Source organism: Onychomys torridus, chromosome 6 (assembly GCF_903995425.1).
Source record: "Onychomys torridus chromosome 6, mOncTor1.1, whole genome shotgun sequence".
Lineage (NCBI taxonomy): Eukaryota > Metazoa > Chordata > Mammalia > Rodentia > Cricetidae > Onychomys > Onychomys torridus.
The window spans coordinates 124132946-124150560 of NC_050448.1; the positions used below are offsets into that span (position 1 = coordinate 124132946).

The window sequence follows — 17615 nt, forward strand, 5'->3', positions numbered from 1 at the left end:
ACGGTGTTTCTATATCCAGACCTCTTTATTCAGACTTTTAACTTATGAAAAAAGCACCTACTTTTCATATTTAAGCTTTGAATGCTCATGATTTTGTTTTGTTTGCTTGCTTTTGTTTGTTTTTTGCTTCTCCTGTGACACTCTGCCCCTCTCCACAGAAAGTCAAAATGTTTTTACAGTGTTATGATATTTGTGTTCCTGTTAATTACTTCTCACAGAAGCAATGGTGCACCTTATAAACAAAACCAATGTTAGTTCATCTCTGGGTCTATTTTACATTAGTTATAAATAGGTTAAAGTGAACTTTAATTAAATAATTGATATATTTTACTAAAGAACTAAGAATGCCCAAAGTACTTTTTTTAAATTGTGGCAAAATATACATGAGATAAAATAAATCATTTAACTATGTTTAATCATGTGGCTTGGTGCTTAAGAAAAGTCACATTATTGTGCTAAACCTTCACTGTCATTCACCTCTAGAACTTCACTCATCTTCTCAAAATGAAAAAACAATGTGTGACGGAAGAGAGGCCTGGCATTTCTTTCTCTTACTCTATAGTGCTTGGTCATGGCTTTGTGGCTCTTTCCCTTTTGTCAACAGAGCACATGATTGCCATTGGTACCTTTCATTACTCTTCCTAGAAGTAACCTCTGGAGCTGCTTGGAAGGTCAATACAAATAGTTTCCTCTCCAAATCTCAGTAACTAATGTCTGTTCTGCAAGACAGTTCTCTTCTGTACTGAGACAAGACCAGGCAATTCTAGGACCTTTGCTGTTTCAGGTTGGTAAGACTCATGAAAAGGAAGTGGTCAGGATAGAACAAAGCCTATACTTGTCCTACCTTGTGTCTGAGAACACATGCATCATCTCAAATGCAGGGTTGTTAGGCAGCTATCTTCTCCAGCTGGAAATGCTTCCTCCAGGAGGGAATTGGGAGGATCCTGTTACTATGGAAACTCATCAACAGGCCTCTCTGGAGAATTCTGCAAGGGGCCAATAATTGAGGGGTGGGAACAGGACAGTCCTAACCCATGCTTTTTGATGATGCAGTTGTCTTTCAGTTTCCCAAACTCCTGTGTGTAGCTCAGCACACATGCTTCTCTACATGACCCCAGTAATGTCATTGTTCATCAAGGTTGATGTGGATGCAATAATTTATCCTATGGATTTCCTATATCTGGGTGCATAGGCTTTTGTTCACATCTTCCCAGGAAGAATCATACAACCAATTTGCATTCTTTTTTTATGGAATGAATTTAGAAAAAGAAATAACAATGAGTGTAAGTTTAGAATTCAGAAATACATACAACACAAGGCATAGATACCTTCTGGGTGATGTAACTGGTTTAGAAATACTTATTTAGCCAGGCAGTGGTGGCACACGCCTTTAATCCCAGCACTTGGGAGGCAGAGGCAGGCGGATCCCTGTGAGTTTGAGGCCAGCCTGGTTTACAAAGTGAGTTCCAGGAAAGGTGCAAAGCTACATAGAAAAACCCTGTCTCAAAAAATGATAAAAAGAAAAAAAGAAAAAAGAAATACATATTTAGGCAATGGAAACGTTACTGGTGTGTGTGTGTGTGTGTGTGTGTGTGTGTAAGGAAGTGGGGTTGCTGCAGAGAAAAGAAACTTAAGGGATTCCTCAAGTTAGGAGCTGTATTCTATGGAATTTAAAATCTTAAATAAAAAAATGTATATTTACGTTAGGGCAAAGTCCTTAAAACTGACAACTGCCCTTAAGAGATCATGATACAAAGAAGTCAGAGCATCCTCAGAGGAAGCAGGCAGCTTAGGCAAACAAGCTACAGGAAAGGCATTCCTGGCATGAGATGTCCAGCCCAGCATCTGGACTATGGACTGGAGACATGGGGAATGGGCAGGGAAGGCGATTTGGTGTGGTCTTCTAGGTGGTATGGGTCAGATTACAGAGACCTCTGAAAGTAAGGACTGCAAGTTTGAAAATGTTGTCCATAAACAGGATGTCAAAGGCAAAGAGAGCAGAGCCTTGGGAAAGACAATATCTGGAGTTCCTTTCAATGACTGTGTTGGAGTGGAGAATGAAGGGACTTTCTGCAGGAAGGGTGGCTATAATGCAGTATATACCCAAAGCAGCTTGATGGGAATGGGAGACAGGGTGGATTGAACATGGGTGAGCAGAAAATAACCTGTTCAAATAGCAGGCGTCTTTCAAATAGTAAGTGCTTTAGGGGCTCAGTGTTCCTTTCCATTTTTCCATGAAAAAGGCATTAACTTGAATTGGTGAATTGTTGAATACAAGTAACAAGGAGGAGGAAGAGCAGGGGGACCCCAGTTTCATCTGAGGTCTTCTTCTTATGAGTCTTGCTCTCTGAACACCCCCTCCCCCACATCCCAGTCCAGTTCACTCCATCATGGTTATTACTGATTCAAGTGTGAAATATCCAAATATTTGTAATATTTTAAAAGTAAAGCCAAACTAGGCCAGAGGGATAGTTGTTGCACACGCCTCCAGTGGAATGCAGAAATGGAAACTTAAGACTCAGCACTGACAACCATGATAAGCATGTTCATGTTAACTTAAAGGCACCACAGTGGCTGTCTTTGTAAACATGTCTTCAGAAGACATTAACATTTAAGTGAACTTAAGGACAGATATGACTGCCCTCCATAGCTTAGCTGTTCTTAACCCATCACTTGAAGGTCTGAATAGAACACATCTCGAACTTCTCAGCCTCACAGGCTGTAGGCGTAGATGGGCTTATTGGCTGTCCCTAAGTCCCCAGGGACTTCAGACTTACCAACTTCCCTAACCTGATAGACAACCCCCACAACAGACTCACACACACACACACACACACACACACACACACACACACACACACACACAAACCCTAGTGGTTCTGCTTCTCTGGAGACCCCTGACTAACACAGCAAAGATTAAGTATTAATTTTCCTAGGAAAATCCTTGCCTTATGTGCACTGTTCATTTAGGGCAAAGCTTATACTGCTTCTCTGATGATCAAACTAGATTCTAGGATAAAAAGGCCTCTAAGCGTTAGTGGGTGATAAAAAGCCTCAGGGATAGTGTACTTCATTTCAAACACTTTCGCTTCATGAAAGTGAATCTTTCTTACAATATCCTGTTCAACACAGGCCCAGGAACACTGAAACTGCACCGACTTGCTACTGATAAACATTCGTATTTACAGCTAACCGATATTATTTAGTGCCCGTTGCATTTCTCAGGAAGAAAGGAGCTTTAACTTGTATAAATGTCATTCTTAAATCTTCCAAACTCTGTCCCTGTTCTTTGTGCTCTCACTTGCACTGTTTGTGTGTTCCTCAGTGTGAAGTCAGGATCAGGATAATTGAATTTCACTTGAAGTCCAGAGACAAAGTGATTTAAATTTGAACCTAAATCTTTCTGAAATCGGTACCTCTCTTGTTTTTCAGAGAGGAGAAATTTTACTTGCATTTTAGTAGAGATATAATTATCTTGTTCAAGATACTGGATCTTTGCAGAAACAATACAATATTATCTTGGGGAAAGAGAGGGTAATCAGAAATTCAAAGCAGGTTTTTCTTACAATTATTTTATGTATTCAGGAAGTAATTGAACTTTCCTCATGTGCAGACATTTGCCATAACCAAATGATAGGCCTTCTAAGGAAGTGGTTCTCTACTTCCCTCAGCATAAAAGCAAAGTGAGAGAAAAATCTAATGCTTCTATGAAGCAAGATGGGAGAAGATAAAGTGGTATGGGTGGCAAAGGCTGCTACAATCAGGGCTGGCCCTGGGATTCTATTGATAGGGTCTAGCATGCATGAAGTCCTACACTCAATCCCCAGCATCATATAAACTGGGCATGGAGGAGCCTATCTGCCATCTAGCACCTGGGAGTTCAAGGCAGAAGTACCAGAGTCTACCTGTCATCTCTGCTACCTGAGGCCTGCAGTCCAAACAAGCAGTACCACAGTCGCCCAGCAATGACAGTTGCAACTTATTTCCTCCTGAACTGACAGAGGTGACCTTAGAACTCTCCAGATGTGGGGCATGGTGGATATATGTACCTGGATTTTCAAATCCAGTTTTTCCAGCAGCAATTCAATTCACCCCCTAAACTGAAAAGCCATTCTACTTCCTATACACTTCAACTTTAATTTGACTGCTCCCTCATCCTCCACCCCAAGCTGATGAGGGAATCTGAATGCAGAACTCAGAGTCACGTTCCAACAGAGGCTGAGACTCAGTGCCAGAGTGACAGCCATCCCCATACTCAGTAAGAACAAGAAGCAAGTGCTAATTAAAATTATAAGCTAGAGGGAGCAGGCATTGAGAAGAAGAAGCCAACCCTAGCCAATAATTCCAGAGATAAATCATACTTGATTTGCTAACATATAGATGTGTCCAGGAACTATGATGTACAAATGTCTTGAATACAGTTCCAATCAACCTGCAGAACAGTAATCAGGGAGGCATATAATGAGAACAGGCTCGTGATGGTGAACAACAGACAACACCGGGTCACCTTGAAACAGAGCTGGATACAGGAGCCCAAACCATGATTGGTCTAAACAGGCAGCTTCTTCATCTGATATTTGCTCTCTCAGGTTTTGGGCTTTCCAGAAAAACAAAACAAAACAACCAGTGATGTTCAGAGTTTCCTAGTTAGGTGAACTGTCAACTAGACACAGTCTAGAGTTACCTGAGGAGAGGGGAGACTCAGTTAAGGGGTTGTGCAGGTCAGGTTGGCCTGGGCGTGTCTTTGGGCGATTGTCTTGATGTAGGAGGGTGCCGCTCATTGTGGGTGGCTCCATTACCTGGATCTATACAAGAAAGACAGCTACGCATGAACCTGCAAGCAAGCCAGCATGCCTGCAGTGCTCCTCTCCAGTTTGTGCTTGAAGTTCCTGCCCCGACTTCCCTCAGTGAGGGACTGTGACCTGTAAAGTAAGCCAAGGAAATCCTTCGCTCCCCTAAGTTGTTTATCTTCAGAATGTGTTATCATAGTAACAGAATGAAGCATGGGGTATCCTGGCCAAGCTTCACAGAGCCTCCTGCTCATCCTGTCGTCTGCGCCCTTTAGTCTCTTGGAGGGCTTCTGATCCTCATGCCTATTCAGACAGTTCATTTCCAAACTGCCAGTTTGCAACTGGCAGTCAGTGGTAGAAAACTACAGGCACGTAACTGTAAGAATCTGAACCAGTTACATTCTCTCACCATCCACAGGCCTTCAGCACTTTGTGGGGTTAACAGCAGCAGCAAGGTGGATCATCACAGGAGAACAATGAGAGTAGGATAGAGCAAAGTTTCGAACCTGGACACCTTGATGCAGTGGCATCATCAGTGCACTTGCCTTTATGAAAAATATGAATTTGTTACACTCAAGAGACCGATGTATTCCACAAGGAAGCAAGGACACTGGAAGATAGCTACATTTAGTCGGACTACTCCATCATTTCTCACAGCAGTACCTGGATAAGCCCTCACTCCCTTCAATTTTTGCATTATTTCTGGTCCTTCTGTATGCACTCTCATTCCTGAACCAGACTCTTTTTACTTGGTGCATCCTCTGTTGGCAAGGAAGTCTCCTCAAAGTCTTAGACCAAAATCTCTTCTTCACTATTCACCTCTCTGTTGAATATGTCTGTTCGTAGAAAGAAATACAAGTGAAGTTCTGAGAATAGGGGACCTACCAGCAAGGGTATACCCTACACATGGATACCAGTGGTTTTTATAGTATCTTTTAGTGCCTGCAATGAACTTCTGCATGTCTAGCATGTTCATTAGCATTCCAGGGAATCTGCTCTGTTCCTTAGTGTGCTCTTGGAAGCTACAGCTCTTCCCTGAACATAACAAATACTTAATTAATTTATTAAGTATTACAGCTCATGTCTACACATTAATTAAACATCACAACACACTGTCTTTTAGGCTTTCAAATAAGATAACACTGGACCAGACTGCCAGCACCATCATTCTCCAGCTCTCTGGCTGAAAACTGAGTAAGTAACTTGTTGAAGTTTTGGGTTGACCACTTTAAAATAGCACAGGAAGAAAGGAATCCAAGGCCAGGTAAATAATATACATTAATATCATCAGTGGAGCTTTATACAGGAAAGAAAAGGCAGGAATCACAGTTGCACATTCTTGCATGAGTGAATTTCATGAACAGAATGTTGATAAACCACATACAAGGAATTGTATTGCAATTTCCACTACATTCATTGTAGGCAAGAATGAACTACAGTGCTAGAAGTCAGGTACTGCTGTATTTGGAGTTGCAATTGATAAGACACAGGAGTTTTGTAGTTCTGCATCTGTTTTTTTGATGTAGGAACTACATTTATTATATTCATCTTGAGAAAAGTCAAGAAGTATCATACTGTGGGATGTTCTGTATGTTAAATGTGTTGCTCTGATTGGTTAATAAATAAAATGCTAATTGGCCAGTAGCCAGGCAGGAAGTATAGGAGGGACAAGCAGAGAAGAGAATTCTGGGAACAGGAAGGCTGAGTCAGAGAGACGCTGCCAGCCACTGCCATGAGTACCAACACATAAGATACTAGTAAGCCACAAGCCATGTGGCAAGGTATAGATTTATAGAAATGGGTTAATTTGAGATATAAGAACAGTTAGCAAGAAGCCTGCCATGGCCATACAGTTTGTAAGTAATATAAATCTCTGTGTGTTTTGTTGGTTGGGTCTGAGCAGCTGTGGGACTGGTGGGTGAGAGAGATTTGTCCTGACGGTGGGCCAGGCAGAAAACCATAGCTACAGTATTAACTATGCTGCTTCATTTTATCAACTTGATTGGATTGTACTCAAAGCACATCTCTGGATATGTCTGTGGGGGATGCTCCCAGAGAGAACTGTCTTGATTGTGGGTAGCTCCATCATATAGTCTGAGGGTCCCTGATGATATGAAGGGACAAAGGAGTGGCCAGCTTATGCAGACATCTACTGTGTCTTCCTGTCAGCCGCTGTGATGGGAATTGGTAGAGCCTGCCATACTCTTCCGGCTAGGATGTTCTGAAACCCTCCTGGACCATGATCTGAAAGAAAACTCTCTTCCCTGAAATAATTTTCTTAAGAATTTCATCACAGTGCTGGGGAAGTAAAATGCTCACTACCTTTTTAATTGGAATCTTTCATCAATAATAGACAATGAAGGGTATTTCCTTGCGTGAGTTAATATTAAATAAAGTAATGCTAATAAGGCACCAAGCTTGCTTCAATCTCTTCTCTGTGTCTGATCCCTCTGCCACTCTCATTCCTGACCCAGGCTCTCTTCACCAGCTGTGTCCTTTGTTTGTCATGATGTCTCTCCAGAGTCTTGGACCATAGAAGCTGGTGAGAGAGAACTTGCTCAGCACTAATATTACCTCTCTTTTTTGTTGTTATTGTTGTAACCAGGGTGTGACGCAGCAGCTCCTGTTTCTACAGTTTGAAAGTACTAGAGCACCCTTTTGGACTGACTCAACCTGTCTCCCAGACTTTTGTTCCACTGTGGCTTTCCCCTGTAGATCACCCAGAGTCTCATCCTATCTGTCTGCTTTTCGTATACTCTTCCATCTACCTGAAACATCCCTCTGCTCTGGTGTTATCCAGCCAACTCCTGCATAGCTTCCAAAACCCAGATCCAGCACTATCTGCTCAATAACCCTTTCTCAGGACTCCATCAGTCAACCACTCTCTTTGTGAGGCTTTGTGTTAATGGGCTGTAAATATCTTTTAAAACCAGGTGTTTCTTCTTAGCACTGGAGAGCTGCATAAAGAGACCCTGTCTAAACCATCAAACAAACAACAAGCAAACAAACAACAAACAAACAAACACTTTTGTTTCTGTTTCTGGTCATGCCAGTTTCTGGATAATAAAGTTCTTAGACTTTCTGTTGACTCACATTTTCAAGTTCTCCAAGTTATTCCACCTCATTAAGCCTATTCTTCAAAAATAAAATACAAATAATATCTGTTACAGACTTGGTATGAGAATTAGAATTTTAAAAACAAATGAGACAATGCTCTCCATAAAGAGTTTGGCCAAAAGTTGGTGATAAGTGAATGTTCATTACCCTAGCTAGGGCACCACTATGCTCCCACCCTCACAGTTTCCATTCAGCTAATGTTAACTACTGAGGGAAATGGCATAAGCAGCTGCATCCAGGGACTTGTCTGCTGCTTTGCAGGGAAGAATGAGAAGGTGAAAGAAAAGAAGATGTGGATGGAGATGAAAAGCTGGGCATGTATTTTGTAAATTAGCTAAATTAATCTTACTGGAGTCCCAGAGGCTTACTCCCCTTTTCTTTCCATATTACAGATTGCTTCACAGAGCTGAGCACCCCATCGGGCCACATGAAGAAAGGCATTCCTCACAGATCAGAGCCTGCTGGCGTCAGGACCACTGCTCATAGGATGCTACTAAAAAAATTCCTGGGCACATGGCTGGAGGAAGATAATACCAATTCAACTGAAGTCTTGATGGCAGATTATTTTTCTCAAACTTAAAGTCACGAGGCATTTTGCTGCTTACAATATCTTCCTAATGAAGGAGGCTGCTATCGATTGACTGCCTATCTGTGGTGGATGGTGCTGAGGCTCTTTACATATATTACTGCTAATCCTTGGGCCAACCCTGGGCAAGGTAGGCTGATTCCAATTTTCCGGAGGAGGAAACAATTTAGGAGAGGTTAAGTAAGAGAGAAGAGGCTTAAGTCCATGTCTGTGAGAATCTGAAGCTTCACAGATCCTAAAACCTCTGCTTCATTAGATGATTGACACGGATACCTTAGCATATAAATGAACACTAAAATCGAGTAAATATATAAGAAATGGATAACTATTCAAAGGTTTGCTGTTTTGTCTTTATGTATGTTAAAACATGTGATAAATGTTACATGATATAATTATTGTATTAGATAATCAACTATGAGGGTATGGTTTACATGGTTAAATTAACTCCTTCAGCAAAAGCCCTGGCATTGGGTAGGTAGCCAAAAAGTCCATGTCTTCAGGATCAAAATGCTTGCATTTTGTTTTAGAGGTTTGTTTTAGAGGCTCAAACTGGTGGCAAATGCCCCAAGGAAAGCCACATGTAGTATGTCCATTTTCTCTTTTGAGTGAGTCAAAATTGTAGAGAAATTTGAGTGGAGACCAACGTATAAGGTGGCCCCAATGACACTAGTCAGCTGTGTTTGTTGTTAGAATCTCAATGCTTTACTAAATTTTATATACACTGATTCAAATAAATGCTCCATGAATTATAGTAAAAGAAGTCACTCGGGTGACCCTTCTGAAAGGACCTGTAGGGACAAGATGGTAAATTTCAAAAGTTGCACCAGATGTGGGAAAGATGACTGGAAGAAGGTGTAAGAATCATGAAAATGTCACTTTGCAGGTCACAAGAGGACACTGCATCTGGGGAGTATCCCAGCTGGGGCAAACTATTTCCCACCATTCTTTGCACTCTGGAATTTTCCCATAGTCTACTTAGCTTCTAAACTTTAAGGTACCCTCTCCTCTCACAGCACCTGAATTGCTTTGGGGTAAAAAGACAGCTGCAATAGAAGGTAAAAACGGAGGGAGAGAGAAGGTGAATCTGTTTTTTTAAGAGTAGAAGTAAGAGTAATTTAATGTAAGCCATTTTATATATCAATAGAGATTTAAAAATACGAGGTTGTTTGTTTTGTTTTGTTTTGTTTTTACAAGTGTCTAATGTAATCCAGGCTGCCCTTGAATATCATTCCCTTGTCTTAGCCTCCTGGGTACCGGGATCACAGAAATGAGCTGCTTGGCTAATGTATAAGATTTTTGAAAAAAAGAAAAACAAGATTATGAATCCAGAAGAACACAGAGGCAGAAAAGAACAAAGGCAGGAAAAATACTTATATAAGAAAGGCTAAATCATAAAATGAAAAGTATGGCATTAACTAAAATGGTCATAAAAGTAATGTAATAAAAAAAATCAGGAGACAGGAGAAAAAACAAAAATTTGGAAAGGTCTGGATGGGAAGAAAGGGAGGGCGGGAGGCAGCGGGAACAGGGACAGAGGTTAATGGCATCAAGTGGCCATCCAGCAGCCAGGAGGACTGGCCAGAACCTGCTGCTTCTTGGACTGGAGCCCAGGAAGTAAATCTCCTGCTGGACCTTTTCTTCACTTCGGAAGAAGCCTAGACCAACTATGTAAGGTGCATGAGACCTGGTGGCAGACATGGCTCCAGCAGAGCTCTTGGGGGTGGCCGTTCAGTAGGGTCATCCTGCTGCCAATGCAGAAGTGAACAGAGCTTAAGTAAGCACAATCGAAGTTCCGATTCCTGCCCATGGGACACCACCCTCAAGACTTGAGAGCAACAGTGGGAATTACTGTGAGGAACCCAAAGGGCAAGGGGCTCTAGTGTAAACCAGTGACAGCCACTGGCCTGCTGCCCAGCATATGGAGGGCCTGGTTAGCAGGGGATAGGAAATGTCACAAAGGTCCACAGGGCAGGGCTCTGCAAAACATCTTATTTTAGTGAAAATTTCGTTTGTTTGGGGCAAAATTTTATGTCTCTGTTCAGACAACAAAAAGAAAAGGAGATGACAATATATGAAAACACAAAATGCTGAAATACACTTGAAAATTTTAAATAACATGTTAAAAGAGTAGAGGAAACTGAGCTACCGTGATTTTTTTCACACAGCTTTTGCTGTTGGTTTATTTGTTTGTTGCTTATTTTTTCCACTTAGTTGTATAGGAAATAAAAAATTCTTAAATATTTCAGTCTTGTTTGTTTGTTTTTGGTATGTGTGTGAATTTTGGCTCCACTTCAAACTGATTAAACAGTATTATTTTATTAATTAGGTGAGGACCAAAAATTGGATACTGCAAATCAGTCTTGATGTTTTTCCTCCATTACAGCTTTTTCCTGGTGATCTGATTAAGTTATAGTCAAAGGGATACACCAATAACCAAGACGTTCAGTATCACATTGGACTTCCACCTAGCTAATGGATGTGCTTCTGGAAAGCAGGATTTTTTGTTTGTTTCTTTTTTAGCTGATAGATTATCTTTACCAGGAGTTTGTACCTCAGAATCTATCTCCACTTCATTTTCTTTTCATCTCTATGAATAAATTCTAAAGCAATGGAAACACCCCTCTCTGACTGAAAGCAGAGGTCAAGTCAATGTGATGCTGGGGTGGGGCATCTTCTTAGAACTCCAAGCAAATTCCTGTTGGTCAAATGCTCAACTCAGTCAGAGAACATCTGATATGACCACTGCCACTTGACAGGTGGGAAGCCTTGAGGGAATCATTTTTCTTTTTTGTAAAAGTGGGAAGTAAAAATTCTCCTCAGAGTACCATGGGGAGGATTGAGTGAAATAAGCACAGGGTTTAGGATGGAGCTTGCTCACTCTCTCAGTAACCATTGAAAGGTAGGTGGTGGCAGATGTAGTCCTGTTTCAAAGTGCAAACAGTGAATGTGACAAAATGATTAAGTCCAACTTTCAAAAATTAGACAGCCATTCTTTTCTCTCTCTCACTCAGTACAGACTAAAATGACGTAGTGTCACCTAGCCCTATGTTTGGGTGTAAAAGCCATCTATTTATTGTGATTGATACTTCATCAGAAAACCACAAATGACTCTTTATCCTGATCAATACCCTCCGACACCTGTCATTATTGCTTCTGTTACTTCTATGAGGTTGTTGTCAGCCCTTTCAAGAGGGCAGCAGAAAGTCAGTCTTTTTTTTGCCTAATAAAGTCAAACAAGAAAGCCATGTGGCTGGGAATGCTAAAATGCTCTTTTCAAAAGCTGAGTTGTGACTCATGATTTAAAAATGCTTGTGGAAAACTGCATAGATTGATCATTCATCATTGGTATCTTCGGCTCACAGCTCTGGCTTGCTTAAGGATAACTATGCCTTTTAAATATTTCTACAAGATCTTTGTCCTTCAGCTTCAATAGTGTGTGTGTGTGTGTGTGTGTGTGTGTGTGTGTGTGTGTGTGTGTGTGTGTTTGCTATAGCAAATGAAGATTATGGTAAGCTCATCTGCATTGCACTCCCTACTTATTAGTTCTAACTTCAAACATTCACTTACCAGTAACACTAAAGCTGGTATACATAATGACATTTCACAACCTATTCATAAAAACTTCACCTAGAAACAACAGGCTTTTAAAATCAAATCTGCCTGTCAAGACTTCTGAGAAACAGCATGCATGCCATTGGGACAGGGAGGAGAATGCTAGAGAAGCCTTATTTCGAGATGGGGGGAGAATTATTGAAAATACTCACAGCATATTTAATTGGCCTAGTTAGTTACTTGTGAACTTCAAAGTTATTGTTAATGTTTGTTTTTGTTTTTGACAGGGAGATGCCCCTCTGGGCTTGCAAGCTCAGGTTAGTGACCACAGTACCTTCAGATGAATTTTGGTGACTGCCAGCTGCTAAGGCTCAATGCCTTTGCAAGGAGGCACAAGTAATGTGTGCAAAGCAATGTTGCTTAGGATGCTCAGCCTTCACACTCACATTTTCCACTTGGTGGTGGTCTGAGCTAACCTTGTCTATGATCCTTAGGAGATTCAATCTGACTCAACAGAAAATTCCCACTCAAAAAGATAGTGAAGAACATCGTGGTGTATCTCAATCTATTCCCAGTCACCTAACCTTTAGTGCTCAAGCTCTTTAAGGTCCCACACCAATGAGCAGGAAGCACCTGGTAGACAGTCTTACCAAGAACATCTTAATTTTATTATACTGGGAAGCAATTCTCATTTATTTTGAACTTGCCAGTAACTTTTCCTACCGAAGTTTGAAAGAAAGTCATTTGAAGGAAAGGGGATGATCTGGAACTGTTTCCTTTGTGAAACCTGGTGGGGAGCATCATCCTTGGCGAACACTTCAGGGTCACAAAGAAAAGCTGGTTTCAGTTCAGAAATCCAAATGGGATGCATCCTTTCATGGTTTTGTTTTGTTAATGTTGGTCTTGGTTTTTTGTTTTTATAACTTAGAGTCTAATGAATAAAAATTTTAGAGTTCAAATATTTGGACCCATCCCGCTCCATGAAACAGAGTCAAGTTCAGTTTTAAGCCTGAGTTTCAAGCTTGAATTGAGGAAAACTGCCCTACTCATCTGAATCCACCCACAGAAGAAGGGCATGTGAAGTTTTTTGAGAACAAGTAAGGGATTTGTCCATTTCTTGTCTTTTGGGGTAGATTGCAAGGATGATTTTCTGCCAAACAATCCCTGTTTTTACTGGCTACCAAACTACCTCTAATGAATGTAGATGAGTTGGAACTGGCATTGCATTTAACTAACTTGTATCAGCTTCCACATAACTGACTACAAAAGCATACAAAATGAACATAACCACAGAGATGTATAAATTACTTTAGCAAAGAGAACAGGAGACTTGACTTTATTATTTTTAAAGAAAGGGTGACTCTAGATGAACTTATATCAAGTATATGTAAGATAAATGGACAACATAATTCTTATTGCCAGGAAAAGAGGGGAGTTGTCCCAGGTAGAGGAACAGCAAAGAAACTTTAAGCTGCTCAAGACAAAGAACCAGGCATGTAAGAACTGTGGATCTAGGAGTAGTTTCAGCAGACTAAAAGCAGACAAATAACAAATCCATCAGAAGTTAAGAGATGAATCAAATTTTAAAAGTCAGGGACTAAAGCCATGTCTCGGAGGGTAAAATGACTGATGCATAAGCGTGAGGACCTGAATTCGGATGCCAGCATATAGTGGCATGTGCCTATAACCACAGTGCTGGAGACAGAGACAGGAAGATCCTGTGAACTCTGGTTAGCTAGGCTCTCCAAAGCAGTGTGCTCCAGGTTCAGGGAGAGACTCAAAAACAGGGCAAAGAAATTGAGGACGATGCCTTGAAGTTAACTTCTGATAGATACTTGTGCCCAAATAGACAAGTTCACCCACACCCCTATAACACACACACACACACACACACACACACACACACACACACACACACACAGAGAGAGAGAGAGAGAGAGAGAGAGAGAGAGAGAGAGAGAGAGAGAGAGAGAGAGATTGCCATTAGACTCATAATTTTAACTTTAAAAATTAATTTGTGCTGGGAGGTATCCCATATGGGATTACAAGCAATATATACACATTCCTTTTAGTTTATTATAAAAACAATAGTTACTTTGGCAGAAAAGATGAATGAATTTCCAAATTGTATTGCTTGAGGGTAAAGACTAGTGAAAACAATGATTTTCTTGTAAAGAGATCACTAACCATTCAGAGCTCTGAGAATGGACGGGAGAGAAGTGAAACTAACTGACAGTCAACACCGCTGCTTCTTTTCCAGTTTGAAAAATTCATGGCTAAAGCAGGCTGATGCTGTCTAACGTATCCAAAGAAGGATGTACCTTACAATACCTCAGAGGGTAAGACTAAAAACAAAACAAAACAACAAAAACGGCAACAATGCTGAAATGACAATTCCTGCTTATATGACATCTTCTCCTAGGAAAGAGTTTGACAAACTCTGCACGTTTAGCCTATCAATTATATGAATTCTTTCTCAGAAGACTGTGAAACCTGGACGCTGAGCTTTTTAAAGAGTCAGTTTCCACTTGGTTACTGACAAATGTCTGCACGACTCTTCAGATATTATTTAGGATTTTCTCTGCCCCCCAGGAGATATGCGAACACAAGCTTTAAATTATTTCTCCTGAGGCTGGAGAGATGGCTCAGAAGTTGAGATGTTCCTACAGAGGACACAGGTTCAGTTCCCAGAACTTACATCTGCCTGTAACTACAGTTCCAGGTGATCTGAAATTCTTCTATGGCCTCTGAGGGCATTAGGCATGCATGTGGTACAGATACACATGTAGACAAAACACACACACATAAAATAAAGATAAACAAATCTAATAAATATTTTAAAGAAATTATTACCCTGTTAAAATTCCAGTCACATCTAATTGTGTCCAATCTTGTCTGACTGAGAAGCATCTGAGGTGGAGTTTAGTGGATGACTATTGCACAAACCAGAAAAATCTATCTGTAGAGAATTTTCACTCAGAGTAAGAACTTTCCTTTGTAACAGACCCTGCCACCCAGAACAACCTATTCTTCGTGGTCTGTAAACTGGGAATGTGTTTCAGAACCTTTCCTTTACATGCAACTGAGAAATCTACTGAAGGAAAAAAAATCAGGTATATTTTTCTGCCCAAATTTAATGGTAGAATTATAATTCTTCATTTATTTTATAGAATTTTAGTTCCCACTGCAACTCATTTTACAGATTTTGAGTCACAATGAGAGATAATTATAATATGAATCTATTCTTTTCACTGCAAAGGACAAGTAGGCAAACTTGCTGCATTCTTTCACATAACTATGGATTACAGTCTGAGATTTCCTGGGGGAAGGTGGGATGGGACTGGATGGAAAGGACTGCTTTGGTCGAGTCTACTACTTAACATACATAAAAGTGCACATTACTACTTGAAAAAAATTCACATTTATTTACTGTCAAACCGTGTTAAATTTTACACTGGATATTAGTGATGGGCTCATTATTAACAGGTTTACACAAAGGGCTTGAAAGAAGAGCAGAGCTTGGCTGAAACCATTTACATGTCATTAGAACTTTACCATAAAATAAATTAATTACTAAATATAGGCAGAAGGAATATGGAAGAGTAATATTTCTGTTTTATTTTATTTTTATTTTTTAAAAAAGAATAGGCACCTTTGTTCACTCGAAAGCTCGTGAGAAGTGCCCAGTGCCCCTGTTGCCCTCCGTTCAAGAATAAACAGAGGGATGACCCAAGACCTCCCGATTTCCCCACATTTGTGCAAGGCATGGCGGGACTCATTCAAAGAGTTTTCTCCCCTAACACACGCTCTTTTGGCAATAAGAAATTTCAATGTAAGAAAAGGACGAACTGGTCAGAGCGGAACACTGTCTACGGTGGAGAAGAAGCAAACCGGGGTAGAACTTACCATGACGGGAGTAAGAAAACACATTTCCTGGTGTGTGCAACCAAGAGCTCGTCACAACATTTTCTCCAAACTCTTTTAAAATTATTTTAATGACAATTATATCTTAGTTGGACACAAATGTATTTATTTTACCCTAGCAATAGAACAAAATATAATTTCTTTAGCCATTTCTTTTTTCATGAGAATAGTTCATTGTACAGTTGAGGAAACATGAAATAAGGCCTGTGGCTTGATTGCTACTGGTTAAACATGTTTTCAATTGTTGCCTTAATGTAAAAGGTTTGCAGGAAGTGCAAACGGGTGCAGAATCTCTCTCCTGCTTTTCCAAGTCTTGTCAGGAAAAGTAAGATACAGTCAATTTGTCCCACAGGATCTCAAAGCCTACGTCTTGTATATAATACAATGCAGGCCTACAAAAACTGGTGCTGGCCCTACTTACAGACTTAGTTCACCAACTGCCGCACGTGACATGGCTGGAAGGGTCTCTTGTTTGTTCACAATCTCTCTACACAGCAGCAGAAACGTAAAATACCTGGTTGGCATCTCTTTTTCTTTGTAACAAATAATTCAATTTAGTATACTCTGTGTATATACAAAGTTTTCTTATGGTTTATAAAAATTCACAGAACTACGAGGTTCAGTCTATTTTGTTTTCCTACAGTGGAGAACCACAGGTCATCAGAGCTGACTTTTCAGGCAGAGTTGGAGGGAGCTGCAGGGGCCGCTGGCAGAGTCTTTATCAATTAATACTTGCGTGTGGCCCTAGGCATGGCTGGACTATTAAAGACTCGTTACCAGCTGCATCTGTCCTTCCCTGACGTCCCCCTCCGGGATGCACCCTTCTTTGTTAATGGGGATGATGTAACCATCACTATTGCCTCTGCTGATCTGGTAGCACATCTGGAGCTGGCGGCCAGCTCCAAGATTTGGCATGCTTTTATAGTAAATGTCCTCGTTCTCACTCCTCCTGGAGGGAGACAAGTCCTCTGCCATGTCGGGGCTGCTCTCCGGGTAGGGAGAGTCTCTTAGGTTGGGCATGCTCGTGTACAGAGAGTCTCTGTTGGGGGACTGGAGGTGGTCGTCGGCCTCGGCCGTCAGCTGGGAGACGTAGCTGTCGGTTGCCTCTGGCTTCACTTTTTTCTGGGGTTGGTACAGAAGCGAGTGAGTCCGCTGAGGGATGAGCGGTGCCTCCAGTTCTTTGTGGCGGAACTCCAGCGCTGGGTTGTCACCATGCATCAAAGATGAGGCGTCAGCCACAATGGCATCATCTTCACTGCTGCTGCCGCCGATCACGGGTTTCACTGGGAGCTTGAGCTCCAGGTTGTGGGCTTTGCTGCCACCCCGGAGGTTGTTATGCACTAACTCTGAAATGATCATTTTCTCAAACGCCGCCGTGTCATTCAGACTTAGTCCACAGTCCACGACCTGCACCCCGTCATGGCAGTCTCCCTTACGCAGTGAGTAGCTGTTGTTGAAATTACCATTTAGCGGTAGAGTATCCATGGCACTTGTGTCCCGGGCATTGTTCAGTGAATGTCCTGCAACAGAAAAGTGTGTGGTTACCATTACTGCCTCTGGGCCTTCCTGAAGAAACTGCACTTGTCATATACAAAATGTTTTAATGTCGTTCAGGACAAAGTTGAATTTGAAACCTAACACTGGAA

At 41.1% G+C, this 17615-nt stretch overlaps 1 protein-coding gene across 32 annotated transcripts in view; it reads right to left on the reverse strand.

The window, feature by feature from the left end:
• Positions 1-15447: 15447 nt before the first annotated feature.
• Adgrl2 (adhesion G protein-coupled receptor L2) overlaps positions 15448-17615 on the reverse strand; it is a 208003-nt gene continuing 205835 nt past the window's right edge. For 24 of the 32 annotated variants that reach the window (XM_036189375.1, XM_036189374.1, XM_036189394.1 and 21 more), the window contains one exon: positions 15448-17489. In XM_036189375.1, the coding sequence (XP_036045268.1) occupies positions 16732-17489 (758 nt within the window). In that variant the 3' untranslated portion in view covers positions 15448-16731. The remainder of the gene's footprint in view (positions 17490-17615) is intronic. The other 8 variants (XM_036189406.1, XM_036189405.1, XM_036189407.1 and 5 more) reach the window with 3 other exon arrangements.